At 40.3% G+C, this 23109-nt stretch overlaps 1 protein-coding gene across 2 annotated transcripts in view; it reads left to right on the forward strand.

Annotated features, from left to right (window-relative positions):
• Window positions 1–23109, forward strand: part of CNTNAP5 (contactin associated protein family member 5) — a 967841-nt gene that overhangs the window by 214669 nt on the left and 730063 nt on the right. For both annotated transcript variants that reach the window (XM_062199074.1, XM_062199079.1), the window contains exon 2: window positions 4008–4112. In XM_062199074.1, coding sequence (XP_062055058.1) covers window positions 4008–4112 — 105 coding nt within the window. The remainder of the gene's footprint in view (window positions 1–4007; window positions 4113–23109) is intronic.

Raw genomic sequence — 23109 nt, forward strand, 5'->3', positions numbered from 1 at the left:
GATAGGTTCTCCAAAGTCAGTGTTACATGGACAGAGTCTATAAGAAGAGAAGCATTGGAAAAGCTCCTTTGGACTTTCTCATTAGCATAGATCATCTTCAACAGATTTACTAAGTTCCAAAGTGGAACCTCGCAGGCTCACATACCAGGCAGGCACATTCCAGAGTTCAGAGCATGGCAGTGTTGCCAGGAGGCCAGAGGCCATGTGCTCCAGAAGCTTAGTTCTCAGGAAGGTCAGTACCTTGTGGAAGAAGGCAACACATGAGCTCATGGAGCTGGGGGGGGGGGGGAACCCTCGGATTTCCAGTTGGTTGATTTGTTTACATGTTCCCATTTCATCCATGGTTTGGGAGCTCCTTAAGATCTGAGACTCTGTTAAATTCAGCTCTATCCTCAGTGCCACTCCATGGACAAGCACAAAGTGGAGCCTTATAACTTTGTTCTCATCAATTGAAATGAAGTGATGAGGTCACTTCTTTTTTGATTATTCTATGATGATCTTAACAGTTTACATTTTTATCTAAGGACTATATTAATAAAAGGGAAAAGTTAAATTCCAAATTCAAATGATTGAATTGACCTAAAATATATACAAGGGGACAACAGAACAAACATGTTAGGCAAAATAACTTGCTGGTTACACAACAGACACCTTATAAAGAAAAAGCTAAGGGATTAAGTAAGATTGGGGCACAATACTCAAAAATGTCATCTTTGTCACATAAAATACATATCAGGACCTGATCAAAATGGTACTGGTTGTGTACATGTTAAATGTTTAAGAAATGCATAAGCACTACAGTTACTATGGTAGTGTACCTTGGGAAGACCCGTAGTTGATTACAGATGGGTTGTGTGTGATTATAAAGTGGTGGACAGCATTCTGTGCCGGGAGAGGCTGCTTGTAACTATGCCTATGCTTGATTGAGACTTGGGCATCATGTGGTATTTGATGACTGTGTGTATGTGTTGGTAGCAGTTCTGTGTATTGCTGAGGGGCTCATCATTTTGGATTCATCAGATGCCTCTTGATGACAAAAGAAACATTAACAAATGCCAGGCCTACATTATGTTGAAATCATTTCCTAACATAGCAATGGAGTGGTACATATGCACTTTCAAATGAGAGCTGTGAAATGAGCTGTGCCCCTCTTTCACCTGTTTCTGCTGCCAGGACTGAAGCAGCCCCGAGTTCTGTTGTACCATTTGCAGAGTGACCCTAACTGCAGAGGTGCCATTGCTGTGATTTCAGTGTTACTCCTCTTTTACTAAGGATCTGGCTCTGTTAGGTGTTTGTCAAATAACTCAAAATATTTTTCAAACATTTGTGTTTGGGAAACATACAAGCTCTGCATTGCCAGTTGATTTTTTTTTATAAAAACACACAACACATGACAATTTAATCCTTGTGTTACTAATTCATTTTCCTGCAATTAGATGCAATATAGCGCTCTAAGAATTTGCAGAACAAAGATCCTATGTAAACATTACTTTAAAAATGTTACATCAATTTTTCCTGAAAGATTACACTATGATGAAATTTATTTTCAAAATGAATGGCACATTTCAAATTTGTTTTGAACGAAGTATGTCTAGATTTCATGAAGTAATTTTTCAATGTCCTGCAGGATCAATTATACACAAAATGGAAAAGTAGGAAAAGAATGTTGGTACTATTTGTTGACTGACTGATTGATTGATTCCTTCTTCCTTTGTTTTGTGCCTTCATTCACTAGCTCACAATTCTTTAAGGGCCTTTTATATTCCCAATCCTTTGTTAGAGATCTACAAAGAGGGTGCCAGCTAATGGGACATACAAAAAGTGCGTTATTACAGAAACATTAGATGGCCAAGGGTCTTAGCCCGTTTTGTACTGCTGAAAGCAGACTACTTAGAATTCAGCATTGTGGCACAGTGGGCTATACTGCCACCTACAATGCTAGTATCCTACATTGGAGCAGCAATCTGAGTCTTGCCTACTCCACTTCCAATCTAGCTCCACGCCAATGTGTGGGGGAAGGCAGTAGAAGATGGCCAAGTAATTTGGCCCTTGTCAACCACATAGGAGACCTAGAAGGTGTTTCAGGCTTCTGGCTTTCTCTTGGGCCACCCCTATCTCTTGCTGCCAATTAGGGAGTGGACCTGTGGGTGGATAATCTTTCTCTGTCTGCCTCTTCATCACTTTGCCTTTCAAATGAATAAATAAACAAATACATTTTTAAAGATTTTTTTTAATTTATTTGACAGGTGGAGTTACAGACAGTGAAAGAGAGACAGAGAGAAAGGTCTTCCATCCCCTGGCTCACTCCCCAAGTGGCCTCAATGGCCGGAGCTACGCTGATCCGAAGCCAGGAGCCAGGTGCCTCTTCCCAGTCTCCCATGCGGGTTCAGGGGCCCAAGTATTTGGTCCATCCTCCACTGCTTTCCTGGGCCAAAGCAGAGCTGGACCAAGAGAGGAGCAACTGGGACTAGAACCCAGTGCCCATATGGGATGCCAGTGCGGCAGGCAGAGGATTAACCTAGTGTACCAAGGTGCTGGCCCCCAAACAAATACATGTTTTAAAAAAGACTCTCTGAAAGTAGGAAATTTTTAGTAAGCAGAACTTCATTGTCTTACAGTTCTGTAGCCTGCAAAATCCAATATCAAGGTGCCAGTCTCTGAGAAGGGACTTCTTGTTACATCATTTCTTGGTTAAATAAGAGAGAAGAAGGAAGAAAGGAAGCACATTTCTTTCTTTCTTTCTTTTTTTTTTTTTTTTTTTTGACAGGCAGAGTGGACAGTGAGAGAGAAAGAGACAGAGAGAAAGGTCTTCCTTTACCGTTGGTTCACCCTCCAATGGCCACTGTTGCCGGAGCGCTGCAGCCGACGCTCCACGCTGATCTGAGGCCAGGAGCCAGGTGCTTCTCCTGGTCCCCCATGGGGTGCAGGGCCCAAGCACTTGGGCCATCCTCCACTGCCCTCCCGGGACACAGCAGAGAGCTGGACAGGAAGAGGAGCGACCAGGACAGAATCTGGCACCCCGACCGGGACTAGAACCCGGTGTGCCAGCACTGCAGGTGGAGGATTAGCCTATTGAGCTGTAGCACCGGCCGAACTCATTCCTTAAAACCGTTTTACTCAAGCATTAAAACCATTTGGAAGGCTGAACTCTCATGGCCTAAGAACCTCTTGAAGGCTCCATCACTTGATATCATTACAATGGTAATTAAATCTAAATATGAGTTTTTGTAGGGACAAACATTTAATTCCCAAGACCAAAATGTACACACCTATGTGCAACTGGATGATTTTGGCATCTATGTCAAGTCCAGTATCTTTGCCCATGGCCCCATTCTTCCAAATTTGGTATCTTATCACAGAAGCCTTAGAAAATATGCTTAACTACATTAAGGAAGGTTAAGAGAATAGTTATTGACATGAATATTAGATTCAAGATTGCACAAGCTCTGGGAATATTCTCTATTGCTTCGTGGTAAAGAAACCAGCGTTTAGAATGACTAACATATTTTTAAGTGCCTTCACAGAACTACAAGTATGACATTGTAAATTATATTATTTTTCTAGATACAATTATTACAACAGTGCTTGGAGAGTGAAGATAGAAGAGTAATTAAGCAGTGCACCTCCCTCATTAATGGTCTCCCTTTTCATAGAATAAGTTCAATAGCAGTAATTTAGTAATTTGCTTGTATTGTTGGTTAAAATAATGAATGGGCAGCACTTTTTATGAATCAGCAAACCTGGCAAGAATCTTGAGTACACTGTTTTCTAGTGTTGTGACTGCGGACAACCTATTGACATCTCTGAGCTTCATCTTCTCTGTCTGTGAAAGGAAGTTACACATGTCCTTCAGAGTGGCTGTGAGGAGCAGGTGCAGGGATACTTATTCCTTGGTTTCAGAGCAGGTGGTGAATAAATGAGGGTAGTAGAAGTCATGACGTCTTTCTTCACGGCATATTTCTTGCTAACAGAACTGGGTCTCTCTTTTCTCTCTCCTATCATTTTAGACAACTGTGATGACCCTTTAGCATCTCTGCTCTCACCGATGGCTTTTTCCAGTTCCTCGGACCTCACTGGCACCCATAGTCCAGCGCAGCTCAACTGGAGAGTTGGTAAGTAGGGGTACTCAAATACAAAAGCCAGCATATTGGTATGTGGAACAAAGGGAGCACTTCTAGTGACCAAGTTCAGGACCTTGAGTGGAAGGGTTAACACTTAATGTAATTACACTCCCACTATATGGCAGATAAGCAAGTTATGCTGACCTTGGTCCCTGCAAAACACAGGATTCATTTCTAAAAAGTTATGTGTCTGCTGATTTATTTATTTATTTGAGAAGCAGAAAGATAGAAACACACACACACAGAAGGAGAGAATGTTCCAATCAACTGGTCACTCCTCACTCCCATCAACTGGTTGACTCCCCAAATGCCTGCAATGACGAGGATTGAAATGACTCAAAGCCAGGGCCAGGAACACAATCCAAGTCTTGCACATGGATGAGAGGAAACCATTTGCTTGAGTCACCACCTATTGCCTCCCAAGGCAAGCATTAGCAGGAGTTGGAGCTATACAGCATACCCAAGAACTCTGATGTGGGACATGGGTGCCTTAACTGATGCCTTAACCACTAAGCCAAATGCCTGCCCCCAAAATTCCATTTTTTTAATAATCCTAAAAGGCTTTTATGAAAATTACTTTTTAAAAAGTATTTACTTTATTTCTACATTTCATGTAACACAAATAGCTACTAAGGCACATTATTATGAATATGTGTAACAAGAATATTTACTAAAATTTTCCTCACTAACTTTCATTTCAATAAAAAATTAACATTTCTGATTTAAAAAATATATAAAATATTTATTTAAGGGTTAGAAAATCCAAACAAACTGTAATCCTACCAGCTACAGGCAACTGTGGTTAAGTGTCTGATGCTTGTTTCCAAAATATATGATTAGTACCAGTAAATACTCTTAACTACTCCCTGGTGTGAGGTACCTCGAATAAATATGAAGTTGGAAATGTAGACAGTTATCTTTTAATCAGATTTGGATGTTGACTTTATAAATCATAGATAGATAAGTACAAAGAGATATTTGAATAATTTTGATTTTTTTTTTTTTTTTGACAGGCAGAGTGGATAGTGAGAGAGAGAGACAGAGAGAAAGGTCTTCCTTTTTGCCGTTGGTTCACCCTCCAATGGCCGCTGCGGACGGCGCATCTCGCTGATCCGAAGCCAGGAGCCAGGTGCTTCTCCTGGTCTCCCATGCGGGTGCAGGGCCCAAGGACTTGGGCCATCCTCCACTGCCTTCCCGGGCCATAGTAATGAGAGCTGGCCTGGAAGAGGGGCAACTGGGATAGAATCCGGCGCCCCAACCGGGACTAGAACCTGGTGTGCCGGCGCCGCAAGGCGGAGGATTAGCCTGTTAAGCCACGGCACTGGCCAAGACACTTTTCTAGGTTGAGAAAAAATGCTATGCAATTTCAGAAAATCCACTCATCAATTTGTTTCTACTAATTACTGTTAACTGTATCTCCCATTGATATATAGGCCAAACACATTAGTAGATTTCCTTCAAAGTTCTTACTGGTGGTTGTGTTGTTGATATTACGTTTTCAAGTGCCAAATTAATTAATTTGTTGACGCAAACTTATAATTTTGATTCTCCATTAATAGTAAGATTTATTTGTGGTTCTTCTTTGCAAGTTTATTTTGTTTTATACATTTCACAGATTTTCTATTATAATGAGATCAGTAATTTAAACGTTAACCAGTGTTATGGTTTTGTAAAAAAAAGTTGCTTAAGAAAAAGAACAGCCAATCAAAGACCCAACAGGAAAGTAAAAACAATTTGGTATTTATATTGCCCTTTGCTAAATAGTTTTTTTTTTTAGTTTATTTATTTATTTGAAAAGCAAAGAGAGAGAGAGAGAGAGATCTTTCATCTGTTAGATCACTCTCAAAATGTCCCGAACAGCCAGGCATGGGTCACAAGGAAGCCAGGATCCTGGAACTCCATCCAGATTTCCCACATGAATGGCAGGGACCCAAGTACTTAAGTCATTATCTGCTGCCTCCCACACTGTTCATTAGCATGAAAATGGATCAGAAGCAGGGGCAGGACTCAATCCCAGACACTCTGATATAGGATGAGTATGGCCCAAGCAGCAGCTTAACCTACTGTGCCACAACACCTGCACTCACTTTGCAAAATATTTTATGCCCAAAATGTTATTGAACATTTTACCTATAATGTAGTATTTAGACCTTATAAAAGTATAATAAAGTAAGCATTATCACCTCTACCTTCAGGTAGGATTCCTGAGGCTCAGAAAAATTGCATAATTTACCCAGGATCACATAACCAGGAAAGGAAAATGCTTGGATTCAAACTTAAGTCATCTGAATCTAAAGTTCATTCTTATAACCACTGCATTAGCAAATCAATTCACTAGCACAGGTTGAAGAGGGGTATAGTAAGAAGAAAAACAACTCAGAAACTAATCAGCCAGAGTTCTAATGCTGACTCTAACACTTAGAAACTCTATGATCATCTGCAAGTCACTTACCTGCTCTCAACTTCAGTTTTTCATCTCTAAGTAGCCCAAGAATGCCTGCCTTGCAGCATTTGTTCAGCTGAGACCAGACCTGCACATACAAGAGACCGTTTTCACTGCAGGCTAGAGAACTGGACTGTAACTGACAGGCTCACTTTTTGTTTCAGAGAAGTGCAAGCTGGCAAATTTTAATACCACATCCAACTGGGCCTCCTCAGATGTGGTTCTGTCTTGATGTGATGGCAAAGGCCATTAGGACCTAGTCACTCCTCAACAGTTTCTGGGCAGCACCACCCCATCCCCCTTCATAGACAGGTAGTGGCTGTTACAAGTAACTCTGCTCAAATGTGTGATTATTGTCTGCTCATTGGAGGCTGGGCACCTGAGCCCAAGCCTAGTTTGGGAATATATGGAGAGGAGGTTGGCTTCCCTTCTGCCTCCCAACAAGAGTGTCTTGGAGAGGCCAAGAAGAAGACACAGTCATAGATTTGGGATGCATTGGCTCATCTTATAGCATAATGTCCAAGGTACTGGCAGCCTGCCCTTCTGCCCTCCTAGGCTGAACAACTGCAATCAGGACAGATTAAACACAGGTTCAACGATGCGTTAGGACACTGGTTCTTCCCCCAGGGCTGAATGTTTAAATCAGGGAGAATTGCCTGAGCCCATCTCCCAGACATTCTGAGTTAATCATCTGGGTGAGACTCAAGCAAAGATATAGATAAAATAGTAAACAAAAGCTTCCCCTGTGATTTTAAACTGCAAGAAAGAGGGCAGGTATAGTGGTATAGTGGATAAAGCTGCTGCCTGCAGTGCCGGCATCCCATATTAGAGCCAGTTCAATTCCCAGATGCTCCACTTTCAATCCTGCTCTCTGCTAATGTGCATGGGAAAGCAGCAGAGGATAGTCCACATGCTTGGACTCTTGCACCCCTGTAGGGGACCCATATGAAGCTTCTGGCTCCTGGCTTTAGCTTGGCCCAGCTCTAGGTACTGTGGCCATTTTGGAAGTGAACTATAAGACAGAAGATCTCTCTCTGTCCCTCTCTGTCTGTAACTCTGCCTTCAAACAAATAAATCTTTAAAATAAATGAAAGAAGGGCTACAAACCTCAATATTGTGTAAATTCCTGAACAACCCATTCTTCCACTACAACTTTTGAATATTTGCACTTACTGTGCAGCAGGCATCATGCAAGAATTCTAACACAAATTGACAAAAAATAGGCATAATCACTATTCATGAAGTTGATACAATAAAGCAAATTACCACCTGATTATACAAACTGTAGCACTAATGAATAGAAAGCATTTGACATTAGTGATGATATTGATGTTCTTACTTTGTTTCATGTATGTGTGTGGGAACAATAAGAACCAGACATATGTTATATGGAGATGTATACATATATACACATACATACATATATACGTGCATACATATATATGTATATATACATACACATATATGCATATACATATATATGGCTATTTAGGAAGAATCAAATATATTTGGATATTGACATTGTCAAAATCATACATACCTATGTGTATACATATATACATATATATATATATATATATATAGAGAGAGAGAGAGAGAGAGAGAGGAAAGAGAGGTATATTCAGAGTTGTGTATTTGAAGGCACTCCCAAAAATGGAGTTGAAAGAGTTTATTTTAGTGTAAAATATTCTGAAATCCTCACATATAATGGTCCTCTAAAGGTCCATGAAAATATGTATCTTAAACACACACACACACACACACACCTTTGCAGGGGTGGGTATTTGGCACAGCGATTAACACATCACCTTAGAAAACTGCATTCCATTTTGGAACGTCTGGGTTTGAGTCCTAGCACGCACTTCTGAGCCCAGCTGCTATTCATAAACACCCTAAGAAGTGAAAGATGATGGCTAAGGCACTTTCCCTTCTATCCTTGTGGGACACCTGGATTGTTCCAGCCTCCTGACTTTTGGTCCAGCTGCATCTGTTGTTTATTTTGGGGGAGTGAACCAATGGCTGGATGATCTCTCTCTGTCTCTGCTTTTCATTTTCTCTCAGCAATTCAAACGGAATTAAAAAAAAATAAAAATATATTTTATAAATCTCATAATGGATTTGTTTTTTGCATGAAAATAAAATAAACATCTTTTAATTACAATTTCCACCAACTTTTTTTAATATTTATTTTATTTATTTGAAAGACAGACTTACAGAGAGAGATAGAAACAGAGAGATCTTCCATCCACTGGTTCACTCCCCAGATGGCTGAAACGGCGGAGCTGCGCCAATCTGAAGCCAGGAGCTTCCTCAGGGTCTCCCACGTGGGTGCAGGGGCCCAAGGAGTTGGGCCATCTTCTACTGCTTTCCCAGGCCATAGCAGAGAGCTGGATTGGAGAGGAGCAGCCGGGTCTCGAACCGCTGCCCATAAAGGATGCTGGAGCTTCAGGCCAGTGCGTTAACCTGCTGCGCCACAGCGCCGGCCCCACCACCAACTTTTAAAAGTAATTTTGTCGGTTGCTCCTCTTCAAGTCCAGCTCTTTGCTGTGGCCCAGGAAGGCAGTGGAGGATGGCCCAAGTGCTTGGGCCCTGCACCCGCATGGGAGACCTGGCTCCTGGCTTCGGATCCGCACAGTGCGCCAGCTGCAGCGCACCAGCTGTAGCGGCCATTTGGGGGGTGAATCAATGGAAAAGGAAGACCTTTCTCTCTGTCTCTCTCTCTCTAACTCTGCCTATTAAAAAATAATAAATAAATTTTAAAAAAGTAATTTTGTATATGATATCTTGCATAGAAGAATATATATGTATTTATATATATATGGATGACTATAGTAATACATACATATACAAACATGTTAAGTATACATATGGATAATATGTGTGTGTGTATATATATATATAGATATAGATATGTTAGTGTTAACAAAGACTTTGTCACATGAGTGGGTAAACACATAAGAAAAGGAGGAAGTTTGGGAGCGAACTTGTAGTTGTAATTTATAGTGGAATTATCTCTATAAATTGATGACTCGTTTCTCTACTCTAGTAGAGAGCTATGTCTGGATCTCTATTGCCATGATCTGGAAGCAACTATAGCCCTCTTTCAAGAAACATGACTTTTCTACTTGTCTTACTTTACAACTTCCCTTTTATTTTAGACAAGTGAAGACATTAAATAAACTCCAGAAAGCAAATGGTACCACAAAGTTTGAAAACCGGCATGCTCTCAGATTCACATGCTCAGATATTAAGAGCACCTCTTTAACACTGCAGAGTTAACAATTGTGTATACATGGTGGAGAACCTAAGTTCCACTCTCTTAGCAAATTTCAACTGTACAGTAAGGTATTATTAACTCTATGCACTACACTGTACTGTTAGATCCACTGAATTTATTCATCTTATAAATGCAGGTTTATACCCTTTGATCAATATTTCCCCAGCTTTCCTGCCCTTCACCCCTGTAACCACTATTCTATTCTCTGCCTATGAGTTCATCTTTTTAGATTCCATATATGAGTGAAATCAAGCAGTATTGGTATTTCTGTGTCTGGTGTATTTCACTTGACATCTTGACATAATGCCCATGAAGCTCATCAGTGTTGTCACAAATGACAGGGTTTTCCTATGCATCTGTTAACAGATATTTAGGTTGTTTCTGTGTCATGGTTACTGTGATAATGCTGCAATGAACATGGCGGAGGCATCTCTTTGAATGCTGGTTTTGTTTGCTTTGCAACCAGAAATGGAGTTGCTGGACCATACGATTGTTCTGCTTTTAATTTTTTGAAATCTTCCCATACTGTTTTCCATAAAAGCTATACCAATGTATATCCCCACCATCACATAGAAATTCTCCCTTCCACATTCTCACCAACACGTATTTCTTTCTTTATAGCCATCTTAACAGCTACGAGGTGCAATCTCTTTGTGGTTTTCATTTTCATTTCCTCGATGGTCAGTGATGTTGAGCACTTTTTCATGTGCTTGTTGGCCATTTGTATGTTGTTTTTAGAAAAAATTCTATATGTCTATTTTGCTCTTTTGACCAGTTTTTAATTACCTTATCTCTTCTTTGCTTTTGAATTGTATGTATTCGTTATATATATTGTATATTAACCCCTTAAAGATATGTGGTTTGCAGGTATTTCTCCCATTTCATAGGTTTACCTTTAATTTTGTTGATTGTTTTTCTTCAAATGCAGAGATTTTTAGTTTGATACAGTTTCACTTTCCATTTTTAGTTGTTATATGTGCTTTGTGTGATATATCCCAAGTATTTTCAAGTATTTGAAAACTTACTTAGAAAAGCAACAGGTATCACTATGAGCATACTGGGTGTTTCTATACGTTGCCTTTTTCAATACCCAGAACCTATTTCACTGTAGCCTCTTAGCCTCTTAACTCCAAGCATGTACATCTCCTTAACATATTCCCTAATGCAATATAATCACAATGGATTGCTTTATGTAGCCCTGTTTGTTTCCCTCCAAGAGGAGGGGTCCTACAAACCTGCCTCCTTCAGTTCCACTGTACAAATACCAGTTTCTACACACTCTGTATCATATAGATAAGCATCTGTTATTAACTAGATATAAACTCCTAAAAGAGAAGAAACAAAGATGTATATCTACTGTTTTTGATTCCCAGAAAAAGCTCAAAGTAGGAGAAAAATAAATACTTGTCAAAATATGACTTGGAATAAGTTAAAACCACAACTATCTTGCAAATTTAAAATGAATACATCAAAGAAAAAATGAATTCACTAAGGGCAGATGCAGCAGTATGACCAAGGTGATTCAAGGAGTTTTGTTTTTGTGATTTGTTTATTTATTTGAAAGGCAGATTTACAGAAAGAGAAAGGAGAGGCAGAGAGAGACATCTTCCATACTCTGGTTCCCTCAAAATGGCTGGAGTTTGGCAAAGATGAAGCCAGAATCCAGGAGCTTCATCCAGGTCTCCCAAGTCCTTGGACTATCTTCTGCTCCTTTCCCAGGTGCATTATCAGGGAGCTGGATCAGAAGCTGAGCAGCCAGGACTCAAAACAGTGCTCTGATATGCAATGTCAGCATTGCAGGAGATTGTCTAACCCACCATGTCACAATGCCAACCCCTCAAGGAGTGTTTTGAGAAAATGGATGTTCAAAAACATTTTTAAAGCAAAGATTGTTAACATGAATATTAAACTAGTTAATGTCTATTTAGTCAGGGATCTATAGAGACACAGAGCCAGTAGGATAGTGTTATATAAGAGATACAGTTACATAAGAGGATATTCATTGTGAACATTGGCTCATGAGTTTATGGATATGACAGGTTCCACAGAGCGCTGTCTCAAGGCTGGAGAACTAGGAAAGCTGTTGGTGTAGATCAGTCCAATTCCAATGGCCCAAGAACTGTAATTCCCAACCTGAGGCTGAAGATCTAAAACTGGGGAACCACTGGTCCTTGAATGCTTACTTCAGGAACCTGGAATCTGTTGCCCAAGGGCAAGATAAAACAGTTGCCCAAGCTTTGGAAGACAAAGTCAAAACTCAACTTTCTCTACCTTTCTCTTCCATCTGGACCCTCAACTGATTGAATGGTGCCTATTCATAGTGGTGCAGGAAGATCATCCTTATACATATAATGATTGGAATGCCAGTCTCTTCCAGAAACATCCTGATAGATATAAGAAAAGTAACAATATACCAGCCATCTGGATATCCCTTAACCCAGTCACATTGAAACAAAATTAACCATTACAATGTCTTACTGGGTAATAAACCTTAGAGGTTATAGCTCCTCTATGGAAAAGACATTTATAAGTTGACATGTAACTTCATAGTACCTAAGACCTCATTAACCAGTGAATGGTAAAATTAAATGACAGGTCTATTCTCATAGAGAATTAAATAATCACTCAGTACATTTGTTTAAAAAAAATGCCTGAGGATGACATTGAAAGGGTATACTATACTTTCTTATGACTTCCAAGCTTCAGATAATTTTATATTCATTCATTTATTTAGTATCACAGTGATTAACAAAATTATTCAACTCCGTACCATCCAGTTTTCCACACTCTTGTCAAGACACTTCTTGATATTATACCCCATGTGTAAAACCACTGGCATCCATAAAATTAAATCCCTTTCTGGAAAATGGAGTGTGCTGGTGACATCCTTGCAGCTCCTCGGGGGAGTTCATTTCACATAGATAAACTCCTCTACATGTCCCATGGCACTCTGTATTATCACTGAATGCCCTGGGATTCATAGAAGCCGCTGGCATGTGTGGAACATGAATGGTTAAGGAAAACTTGACTTCCGGTGAGTACAAGGAACTCAAGTATGCCTATGTCTGACCTATACTCAGGATGAAAGGGGGCACAGCTGGTAAATCTCCCATGACAGATGTGACACTCAATTGCAAAGCTGAAAGGAAGACCAGAGGAAGGCTCTGCTGGGCAAACAATGTCTGATGAGCCCCCTCCAACCTGGAGAAAAGCAAGTTTAATGAGTTTCGTCAATGACACTAATCTTTCTGAGAGTCAACACACACCCTGAGAAACAGCTGTTGACCCAAGCTGTTGCTGTGCCAGTTAAGATCTGGGCAACCCACCCCACAGGGAGGGGGATCAGATGGTTAAAGCCTGATAACAGTCTCCACACTGCTATCTCATCTACAGAAGGGATTTGCCAAATGGAATTTTTGTTCTCTCACTTCCACATACCCTTAAGTCTCCATCTCCTCACACACAAAGAAAATAAGAAGAGAGTTAATTTGGGGGAAATGACAAAATACATTAAGCCGAGGGTCAGACCACCATTAGCTTGGGTTGCTAAGTCAATCTATATAATTGTGGCTTAAGAGAGATCTGTCTTTGTCAAGTATGATTTGTTTTGTGGCAAGAAAGCTTTTGATGTGGGCATTAATTTGGCTGGGCTTTGGGGAAGCACTTTTTGTCAGCAGGAAGTGTAGGAGCTGGTGGCACAGCCTGAAGCCGCTGAGCTGTGGCTTAGACTTTCTTGAAAATGAGGAGAAGGATTTAAGTTACTTTGTATGAGTAAACGGCAAATAGGAAAACACATTGGTGGCCCCATGAAAGGAGAGGCTTGTACTTTTCCACCTTTTTTATTTCACATACAATTTGCAAACAATTACATTTACCATTTGTTCTTTGGAAATTTAATCCTTCTTCCTCACTCAATACATATATTTTTGAAATGCTTGACTGTGTAAGTTGAGATGGTGTGTTTCTGGCATGACAATTTTGTTGCCATGGAGAATCTGATTTCCTCTGTCAAGGCATTTTCAGCTTCCTGCACTCATCAATGGATGAAGAGGCTTGAAGCGCCTGCCTTCCCCATGGCACGGAATCCCTGCATATTTGCCACACTCCCGCCCCTTTGGGGAGCACTGGTTACTAAACGTTGAGCATCCATAAAGGTCTTCGGAAGTTGTTTTACAATTTTGTGCCATCAGGCCTTCAGTGAGGAGATGGGAATTGGAAACAACACAGGAATCAGGGTTCATTCAATTAGCATGATATCAGCTGTGTAGGGACTTGTTCCAGGTAGCCAGGTGAGCACACTGAGGATCCAATTTCACAGGCAGCACTACAATATTATGCTCTAAGGACAATATCGTTGCTCAAAAAGCAGGATTGATTGAGCCAGGCGTGATTCAGAAATAATCTAATGTTAAAAAGAGAGATATGCAGAAATACTCTCTCATTGGAATGTCATTTCCATTCTTTTGTCCTGTCTTAATTACCCCAGCCAATGCAGACGTCAAGGACTGTGCTTCTCTTGTTGCCTCACACTTACCCTCACTACTCCAAGAGTAGATGTGGGAGGAAACATGGTCATCACCCATGATCTCAGTTTCCACCCAGAACCATTGTTTCAAAACCTGTACATAAACAACTATTGCATTTACACCTTCAAAATTGAGATGCAGTATCCTAGAGCCTCCTGGAACTCTGCTTCTTCTATTCTTTATTTTTTTAAGATTTACTTTATATATTTTAAAGTCAGAGAGAAAGGGACCAACAGAGAGAGAGAGAGAGAGAGAGAGAGAGAGAGAGAGAGAGAAAGATCATCCAGGCACTGTTTCACTCACCAAATGGCTGCAAAAGCAGGAGCTGGGCCAGGCTGAAACAAGAATACTAGAAGCGGCCAGCACCGTGGCTCAACAGGCTAATCCTCCGCTTAGCGGCGCCGGCACACCGGGTTCTAGTCCCGGTCGGGGCACCGGATTCTGTCCCTGTTGCCCCGCTTCCAGGCCAGATCTCTGCTATGGACTGGGAGTGCAGTGGAGGATGGCCCAAGTGCTTGGGCCCTGCACCCCATGGGAAACCAGGATAAGCACTTGGCTCCTGCCTTTGGATCAGCGTGGTGCGCCGGCCGAAGCACACCGGCCGCGGCGGCCATTGGAGGGTGAACCAACGGCAAAGGAAGACCTTTCTCTCTGTCTCTCTCTCTCTCACTGTCCACTCTGCCTGTCAAAAAAAATAATAATAATAATAAAAAGAATACTAGAAGCTTCATCCGGGTCTCTTATGTGGGTTCGGGGCGCAAGGACTTTGGGCCATCCTCTGCTACTTCCATAAGCACATTAGCAGGGGGCCAGATAGGAAGCAGAGCAGCCAGGACTCCAATGGGTGCCCATATGGGATGCCAGCATCACTGGTGGCGGCTTAACTCATTACACCACCACAACAACCCCTCTTCTATTCTTAACAATTCTTTTTCATTCTGCATTTCAGGACTAGGGCAGGTTGGGAAGATATAAAAGTGAGCCGATTCATAATGTATGAAGAACCATGCTGGAGACTTCAACCATATAATTTTATCCACACATCAGTACTCTAATATACGTGGTACTCTCATTTTTAAATATGAGGAAACAGAGGAGATAAGTTACTGGACCTAGGATACACAGCTAATTTTGGGAGGGCTTGGGTTTGAATCTAAGACTATCTACGCCATGTTAACTGATTTCTTTGTTCCTGTTGATCTGGGATCTTAATCTGAGTAAAGATGTGTTTGGCATAAAGTTACCCTTTCCAGGTGATTTTTGCACTTCAATTGGAGATGGTAGTGTTTTAACCATATAACTGGATTTTCAGATAATGTGAGAGAAAGCATAATTTGTAGATCTGTGTATCCTCAATATTCCCCAAATCATACTGTGGCCTAATATGCCTGTGGGAAACTATCTTGACCTAGAAATTGAAAATATGCCCTAAGCCTCTTCTCTTACTGGGACAGCTATACATCGCTGAAAGATACAGAGCAGAAATTCCCTGCTATTTAATAGGAGCTTTGGGACTTTGTCTCATTGCAAAACAAAAGATTGGAAAGGGGGAGAAAAGAAGAATTGTATGAATATTTTTGCTTACTTGCTAATGATATAATTCTTCAAAGATTTCAAACTACACCATTTGGCACAACAAAGGTGACAGAGAAACCCATGGACCTCACGCTTTCATATTGTTCCTAATGACTCTTGACCTCCTTTGAAAGGCCAAGTTGAGATTATTTCTAGGGGTCACTCCATAAAACACTGACTCAGTGTACCCCAACCTGACACCCCTAGTACTTTGCAAAGACATAAGGGCTCCTTCAGTTCATCAGTTCTGTTTGTTTAACATAAATTAGTGCAGTTTAAAAGTATAATGATGGAATTAAGATCAGGACTATTATTGACTTTTATTTGTCTAGTGGCTAGCAACTTACAACAGTGTTTACCATGTGTTTAACATTCAGGAGGAAGTAAAATATGGTTGTGTGTTGCTTAACAACCAAGATATGTTCTGAAAAGAGTGCCATGAGCCATTTTGCAACGCAAAACACTCCTAGATGGTACAAGTCAATCAATAGGCAATTGATACAATCAAGAAGAGCAGTAAACATGAGATGTATGAGGCTGCTGTAGGCGTAATACAGTATATAATTTCACAGTGAACTTTTTAAATAAAAGGACTATACTCTAAAATAACTTGTTGTTATTTAAGTATAGTAGATTCTATATGTTATAGTCAGCCAGTAAGATATTCATTTTTATCATTAGCAAATATTATGCACTGTACACATGTCCATCTTATATATAGTTATATACCATTGGCAATGCAGTAGGCTTATTACACCAGCATCCCCACATAAACATGATGTGTTGCCCTATAACTTTAGGATGGCAATGTCACTAGGCAATAGGAATTCCTCAGTTTCATCATAATATTATGGGATTACTATCCTTTACCTGGCTTTTCATTGACTGAAATGTTTCATCTAACCTCAGTGTAGTGAAATTGTTTCTAAATTGCATTCTAATCTCTTGTGAGACATACCTTCTGCCTTGTCTCCAAATTTATTGGATTATATTGCTCATCTCCATGTCAAAAGAGTAACCTTCCAATGCCAGAGTTTCTCTTTGGATCAGAATATATCTAAAATGAAGCTTTTGTGGTAACATAATTGCATACATTCATGTTTAATCATTTTTTGTCCATAGTATATGTCCATAGTATATGAATATTCTATTTTTTTTGTCCATAGTATATGAAAGGGGTCGCCAATTCATTCATGAAAAATGTATATGATGACAAACTCTGCATGGTTTTTATATTTTTTACACCAAAATAATCTCATAACAACTGGCTATAACATGTCTGAACAGTATCTTAGTATTAGATGATAGTAAAGATAAGACACCATTTTGCAAAGATCTTCTATCAAAGCAATATGAATTTTGCTAAAACTGATTAATGAAGAAACATCAAATTTATGGTGAAGCTAGGGTGGAAGAATGGTGAAATCGCTGGTGCTTCAAAAGAATCCATAGAGCAATGATCCAATGAAACCAGCAGTGTACAAGTCAATACCTCGTTTCGACAAGCAGTGAGACAATTTTGAATATGAGCTTCACAGAAAAAGACTTTTAAGATCATTTGAGAGGAAAAAAATTAAAGTTGTTTATATGCTAGTTGAAGAGGACCAACAATTAACAGCATGAATAGTTGTCAACACCATAAAAATATCAATTTACACAATGCTTTTTTTTTAACTTTTATTTTCTTCTTTTTTAACTTTTATTTAGTAAATATAAATTTCCAAAGTACAGTTTATGGAAATTACACAATTCTAATTGAAAACTGAAAGACAAGTGAGTATTCTACTTGATGAGTATCTAAACAACTAGTCCCAGACCAGCTACAGAAAATAATCAGAGATTTCAATGGAAATTTTAAACAAATGATATCAAGATCCTGAAGCATTTCACTGAAGAACTGAAACAGGATATGAAACATGGCTTTGCCAGTTTGATTCTGAACACAAAGCACAATCAAAGCAGTGGCTACCAAGAGGTGGAAGTTATACAGTCAAAGACAAGGTCAAGAGAAAAGGTTATGAGCAAGACAAAGGTTATGAGCTTTTGTTTGGGATTCTCAGGCATTTTGTTGTTGACTTTCTAAAGGAACAAATGGCCACTTTTGCTTATTCTGAGAGTATCTTAAGAAAGTTAGCCAAAGTTTCAGCAGAAAATCATGACAACATTTCTCCAGAGAATCCTCTACCAAAACAATGCTCCTGATCAATCCTTTCACCACACAAGAAAAATTCCTTGAGAATTTTGATGGAAAATAATTGGGTATCCCTCACATAGTCCTGATTTTGCTCCTTCTGTCTTCTTTTATGTTTCTTTATCTTATGTATCTTTATGTTTATTTATCTTAAAAATTTGAATAGCAGGGGGCTGGGGCTGTGGTGTAGTGGGCTAAGCCTCTGCTTGTGGTACCTACATCCCATATGGGCACTGGTTTGAGTCCTGCTGATCGTCTTAGATCCAGCCCTCAGCTAAGGCCTGAGGAAACAGTGGAAGAGAGCCCAAGTGTTTGGGTCCCTGCACCCACTTGGGAGACCTGGAAGAAGCTCCTAGCTCTTGGCTTCAGATCGGCCATTGCAGCCATTTGGGGAGTGAATCAGTGGATTGAAGTCCGTTCTCTCTATCCCTCCCTCCCTCTCTGTAACTCTACCTCTCAAATAAATAAATTTTTAAAAATCTTTAAAAAAGACTTAAAGAGCACCCATGTTTCTACAGTTAATAATGTATAAAAGGTTTCATTGGCATAGTTGAATTCCCAGGATTCTCAATTATTTAGGGATGGGCTAAAAGGCTGGTATGATCACTTGCAAAAGTGTTTTGAACCTGATGGAACTTAACTTGAGAGATAAAGTTTATATCTTTTTAAAATTTTTATCTCTTAATGCTTTTTTCACAAGGTTTTTTTAATTTTATCTTTTATAGAATAAGTAGATAGTAACCAGTTATTTGTCTGAACATACCTTTTTAATCTAAGTGCCAGAATTAAGTTTGATGCAGTCTTTAAATAGAATTGCTCCAAGAAACTATGTTAACTGTATGTAATACTTTCAGTTGTGTGAAAAAGTAGGTTGCTTGTGAGAAAAAAGGTTTTAAATGGTGATGTCAACAACATGAGATCTGCAGTTTCAAAGGATTTTCAATAACAATTCAGCTTTCCTTTGAAAATCTTGGAAGAGTAATATCTTTCTTGATGTGTCTAAAAACAGTAAATCTATTGTATTTGTTGGTAAATCTCTTTCATTGCTCTACTCATGATTAGAACTCCATAATTATATTGTCATTATATAAAGAATAGATAATCCAGTAGGGCTGATGTTGTGACATAGTGGGTTACGCCTGCCTCCAATGCCAGCATCCCATATCAATGCCAGTTCATGTTTTGGCTGCTCCACTTCCAATCCAGCTCACTGTTAATGCCCTGGGAAAAGCAATGTAGGATGGTCCAGCTATTTGTGCCCCTGCCACCCAATGGGAGACCCAGATGAAGCTACTAGTTTCAGTGTGGCTTAGCCCTGACCATTGTGGCCCTGGAAAGCAAACCAATGGATGGAAGATTTCTCTGTCTCTCCCTTTCTCTCTCTCTGTTACTCTGACTTTCAAAATAAGTTAAAAACAAACTTTTAAAATAAATAAATGAATTATCCACTAAAATCACTGAAAATACCCTAAGACTAAGCAGAAGATGGGTGGAGTATATTAATTGGTAAAATTAAAGTAGACCTAAGCTTCCATCAATTTTATAAGAGGAATTTTAGATTAGTGTTACACAACAATTCTGTAAATAAAGAAAGGCTGTATAACTGTGCCATCCAACAAGGTATCTATTAGCTACACAGGGCTACTGAGTATCAAATGTAGCTGATATGACCAAATGATGAATTCTTCATTTAATTTAAGTTTAATTTAGATTAATTTAAATTTATATATTCACTGCCATGTTGAACAATCAGATCTAAAGTCATCAAGTTTTATACACATGACTTTTTCCTCTAAGTTTCTAAAAATACCTAGGTGATTTTGTGCATATGTGAATCAATCAGTCTACAGTTGCCATAACTGTGAATTCTCTTGCTTAAGACTGAATTCCAAATCTTCCAAATTTCAACTTTCCCCTTGATGATCTTCTTGACTTCTTATATAAATTCTCAACTGTGAAGTAGGCAAGCCAACATCCTTTCCTAATGTATCAGAGTCTTGATGGCTTCATCCTTCAAAAGGGAAGATACTTATTGTAAGGCATCATAGAAACACTGTCTGAGTAATGAGCATCTTTCAAAATGACTCAGACACACAGGTCTGTGGCCAGGCATACACTGTGAAGCAAGATGTTAGTTCCCATATCCCTCACTCCATGTCTTCAGTATAAAGTTGGCATCTCAGGAGCTGAGCTGAGGGTTCTCTTGAAACAGAGTTGATACAGGTCTTGGGTTGAAGTACCTCTTAGGCAGTGTAGTCTGGAGGTAGGGTGTGGAGGAAGCAGAATGAGATGGGGAAAGGACCAAGAACATGGTCACTGCTAATGTCCAGATTCCTGCAGACATCAAGAGGATGTTCTAGATCCCATATTGCACGGTGAAGTCAGTCATGCCTGGAGGCAATAGGATCTCATGGAATTTGTTTCAGGCTGACCCTGGCTGAGTTGGAGATGGTGGTGGGGAGTGGTAGTAGCTTTCCAGGCAAGGAAGCTTCAGCTTGGTCAAGGACATATATCTGGAGAAGGGAATAGATCTAGTTGTTAGGGAGTACCAGGAGCTGGGATCAGTGTAGCTGCTACAGAGCAGTCCTGAGAACATCCCCAGCAGAATCATATCCAATCCCAGTGGCAGCCTGTCCAACTCTCAACTCAAAGCCTTTCTGTGTTTCAGATACCACATAGCCCCACCCCAAGAGTTGGTGCACAAAACTCCTGCTCCCCACCGTTGCAGTGAGGTGCCCCTAAGGTGTATCCTACACTGATGGAGTTGAAGTCAGTTGTGGAAGTGAAGGCTTGATAATGCACCAGGTTGGCTTTCCTCTCCTCTATGTCTCATCTCCCATATCTCAGCTGGATTGCTAGGGTCACTTTGCTGATGAATTACTGCACTCCACTCTTTGTTTCGTAAATGACTTTTAAGGGATCCACTAAGTCAAACACATAGCCCTTGGCTATAATAACTGGGACTGCCTCAGGTCTGAACTCTTCCCTTCCTTACCTGGATCTCCTTGTACAAGTCACTTGGGTCTGTTCTGCAAGCTGATCCCAAACAGAATCATTACAGGCTTTCCCACAAGTCTTTATCATTTTTGAATCTCACAGGATATTCAGTCATATTCCTGTTTTTTTTTTCCCCCTGAGAATCTCTCAGTATCTTAATTAATGTATCTGTGAGGTGTAGTAGCCCCTGACAGTGCCAGGCTAAAGCACCTGGTTCTCCAGTATCTACTCAAGAGCAGAATGAAGATACCTGATGTTCCAGCCCACAGCTTTTCTGACCCAGAAGTCCTTGCTCAGATGCTGGTTCTACTACGCGTGGATGCTGCTACTCTAAGGGGAGGAGCAAGAGGCCCTCCTGAGAGCTCCAAACATGTTTGTGGTTGTTGTTCCTACCTTTACATGCACTGGGTAATGTGAAATATTTATAGCATGTCCTATCTTCTTCACTCATTACCATTAGTAGGTAGCTTTGTCCTGGAAAAATCTCAAACTTTGGCTTACAGAGGCACCAACTGTTTAATGATTAATGATGCAGTGAGTCATTCTAGCTACCCACCCATTCATTTATGAGAATGTGCCTGTAGCTGTATAAGGCCTTATATAAACTAAGGAGAAGGGGGGCTGACGCTGTGGTGCAGCAGGTTAATGTCCTGGCCTGAAGCACCGGCATCCCATATGGGCGCTGGTTCGAGTCCTGGCTGCTCCCGCTCTCTTCTACGGCCTGGGAAAGCAGTAGAAGATGGCCCAAGTCCTTGGGCCCCTGCACCGTGTGGGAGACCCAGAAGCTCCTGGCTCCTGGTTTTGGATCAGCACAGCTCCAGCTGTTGTGGCCAACTGGGGAGTGAACCATCAGATGGAAGACCTCTCACTCTCTCTCTCTGTGTGTGTGTGTGTGTGTAACTCTGAATTTCAAGGAAAATAAATAAATCTTTAAAAATAAAATAAAATGAAATAAGGAGAAGCATGAGCCCCAGAGACTTGTTCCCTGTAGGATTATTTTAGGTGGTTGTATTGTTGTTTAAATGATCAGGCTGGGTATTTAAAACAGATTAGGTGTGAAAACGTCATTCATGTGGGCATGTGACTATTTTACCTCCAGGTATTCTTACATGGAGAAACTTTCTTTTTATATTTTTTAAAAACTTATTTATTTGAAAGAGTTACAGAGAGAGGAGAGACTGTCAATGTACTGGTTCACTCCCCAGTGGCCACAACCACCAGGGCTGGGCCAGGACAAAACCAGGGGCAGAGCTTCATCCAGTCCCTCACATGGGTGTCAGGGCCCAAGCACTTGAGCCATCTTCTGCTGCTTTCTCAGGCACCATAGCAGAAAGCTGGATTGGAGCATCTGGGACACGAACAGGTGCCCATTTGGGATGCTAGCATTGCAGGCAGCATCCTAACCCACTGCACCATAATACCAGTCCTTAGACTCTCTTTCTAAGAATAATGGTGGTGAAGTATCTCTACTAGAGACCCATATCTAATTCGTTTTGTGCCCATTTCCAGTATGTGACACCAAACAATTATGTCCATTTCTGCACTGGAAGTGAAAATTACTATCAAGATGGAGAGATTTCTGCATTTTCTATTCTTTTTTGGGGGAAGGGGAAGTATTTTTGGAATCCACTCTTCCATGTAAAGTTGGGAATTCAAGGTAGGCAATAAGCAAGGAATAGGAGACTAAGCAAGGGATTGGCTGAGAGTTATGGCCTGGAGGTCTTATCTTATACAGATCTTATTTAGAATTCTCTTGGCTATCTTCTTGGTTCCTTAAGACTTTGGTCCTTGTTTAACCCATGGACAGAGGGTAGAAATCAGAACTGGTTGGAGAATAGTCTCCAGCTATATATCCTGGATTGGCCAGTTGGTCCTTTCATACTGATTTGTTCTCAAGCAAATGCAAATTAAAAATAAGTACTATTGCTGATTGCCATGAAACCCAATAGGCTACTGAAAACAATATTAAGGATGAATTA

The sequence above is a fragment of the Lepus europaeus genome, chromosome 1 (assembly GCF_033115175.1).
Source record: "Lepus europaeus isolate LE1 chromosome 1, mLepTim1.pri, whole genome shotgun sequence".
In the NCBI taxonomy this organism is placed as follows: domain Eukaryota; kingdom Metazoa; phylum Chordata; class Mammalia; order Lagomorpha; family Leporidae; genus Lepus; species Lepus europaeus.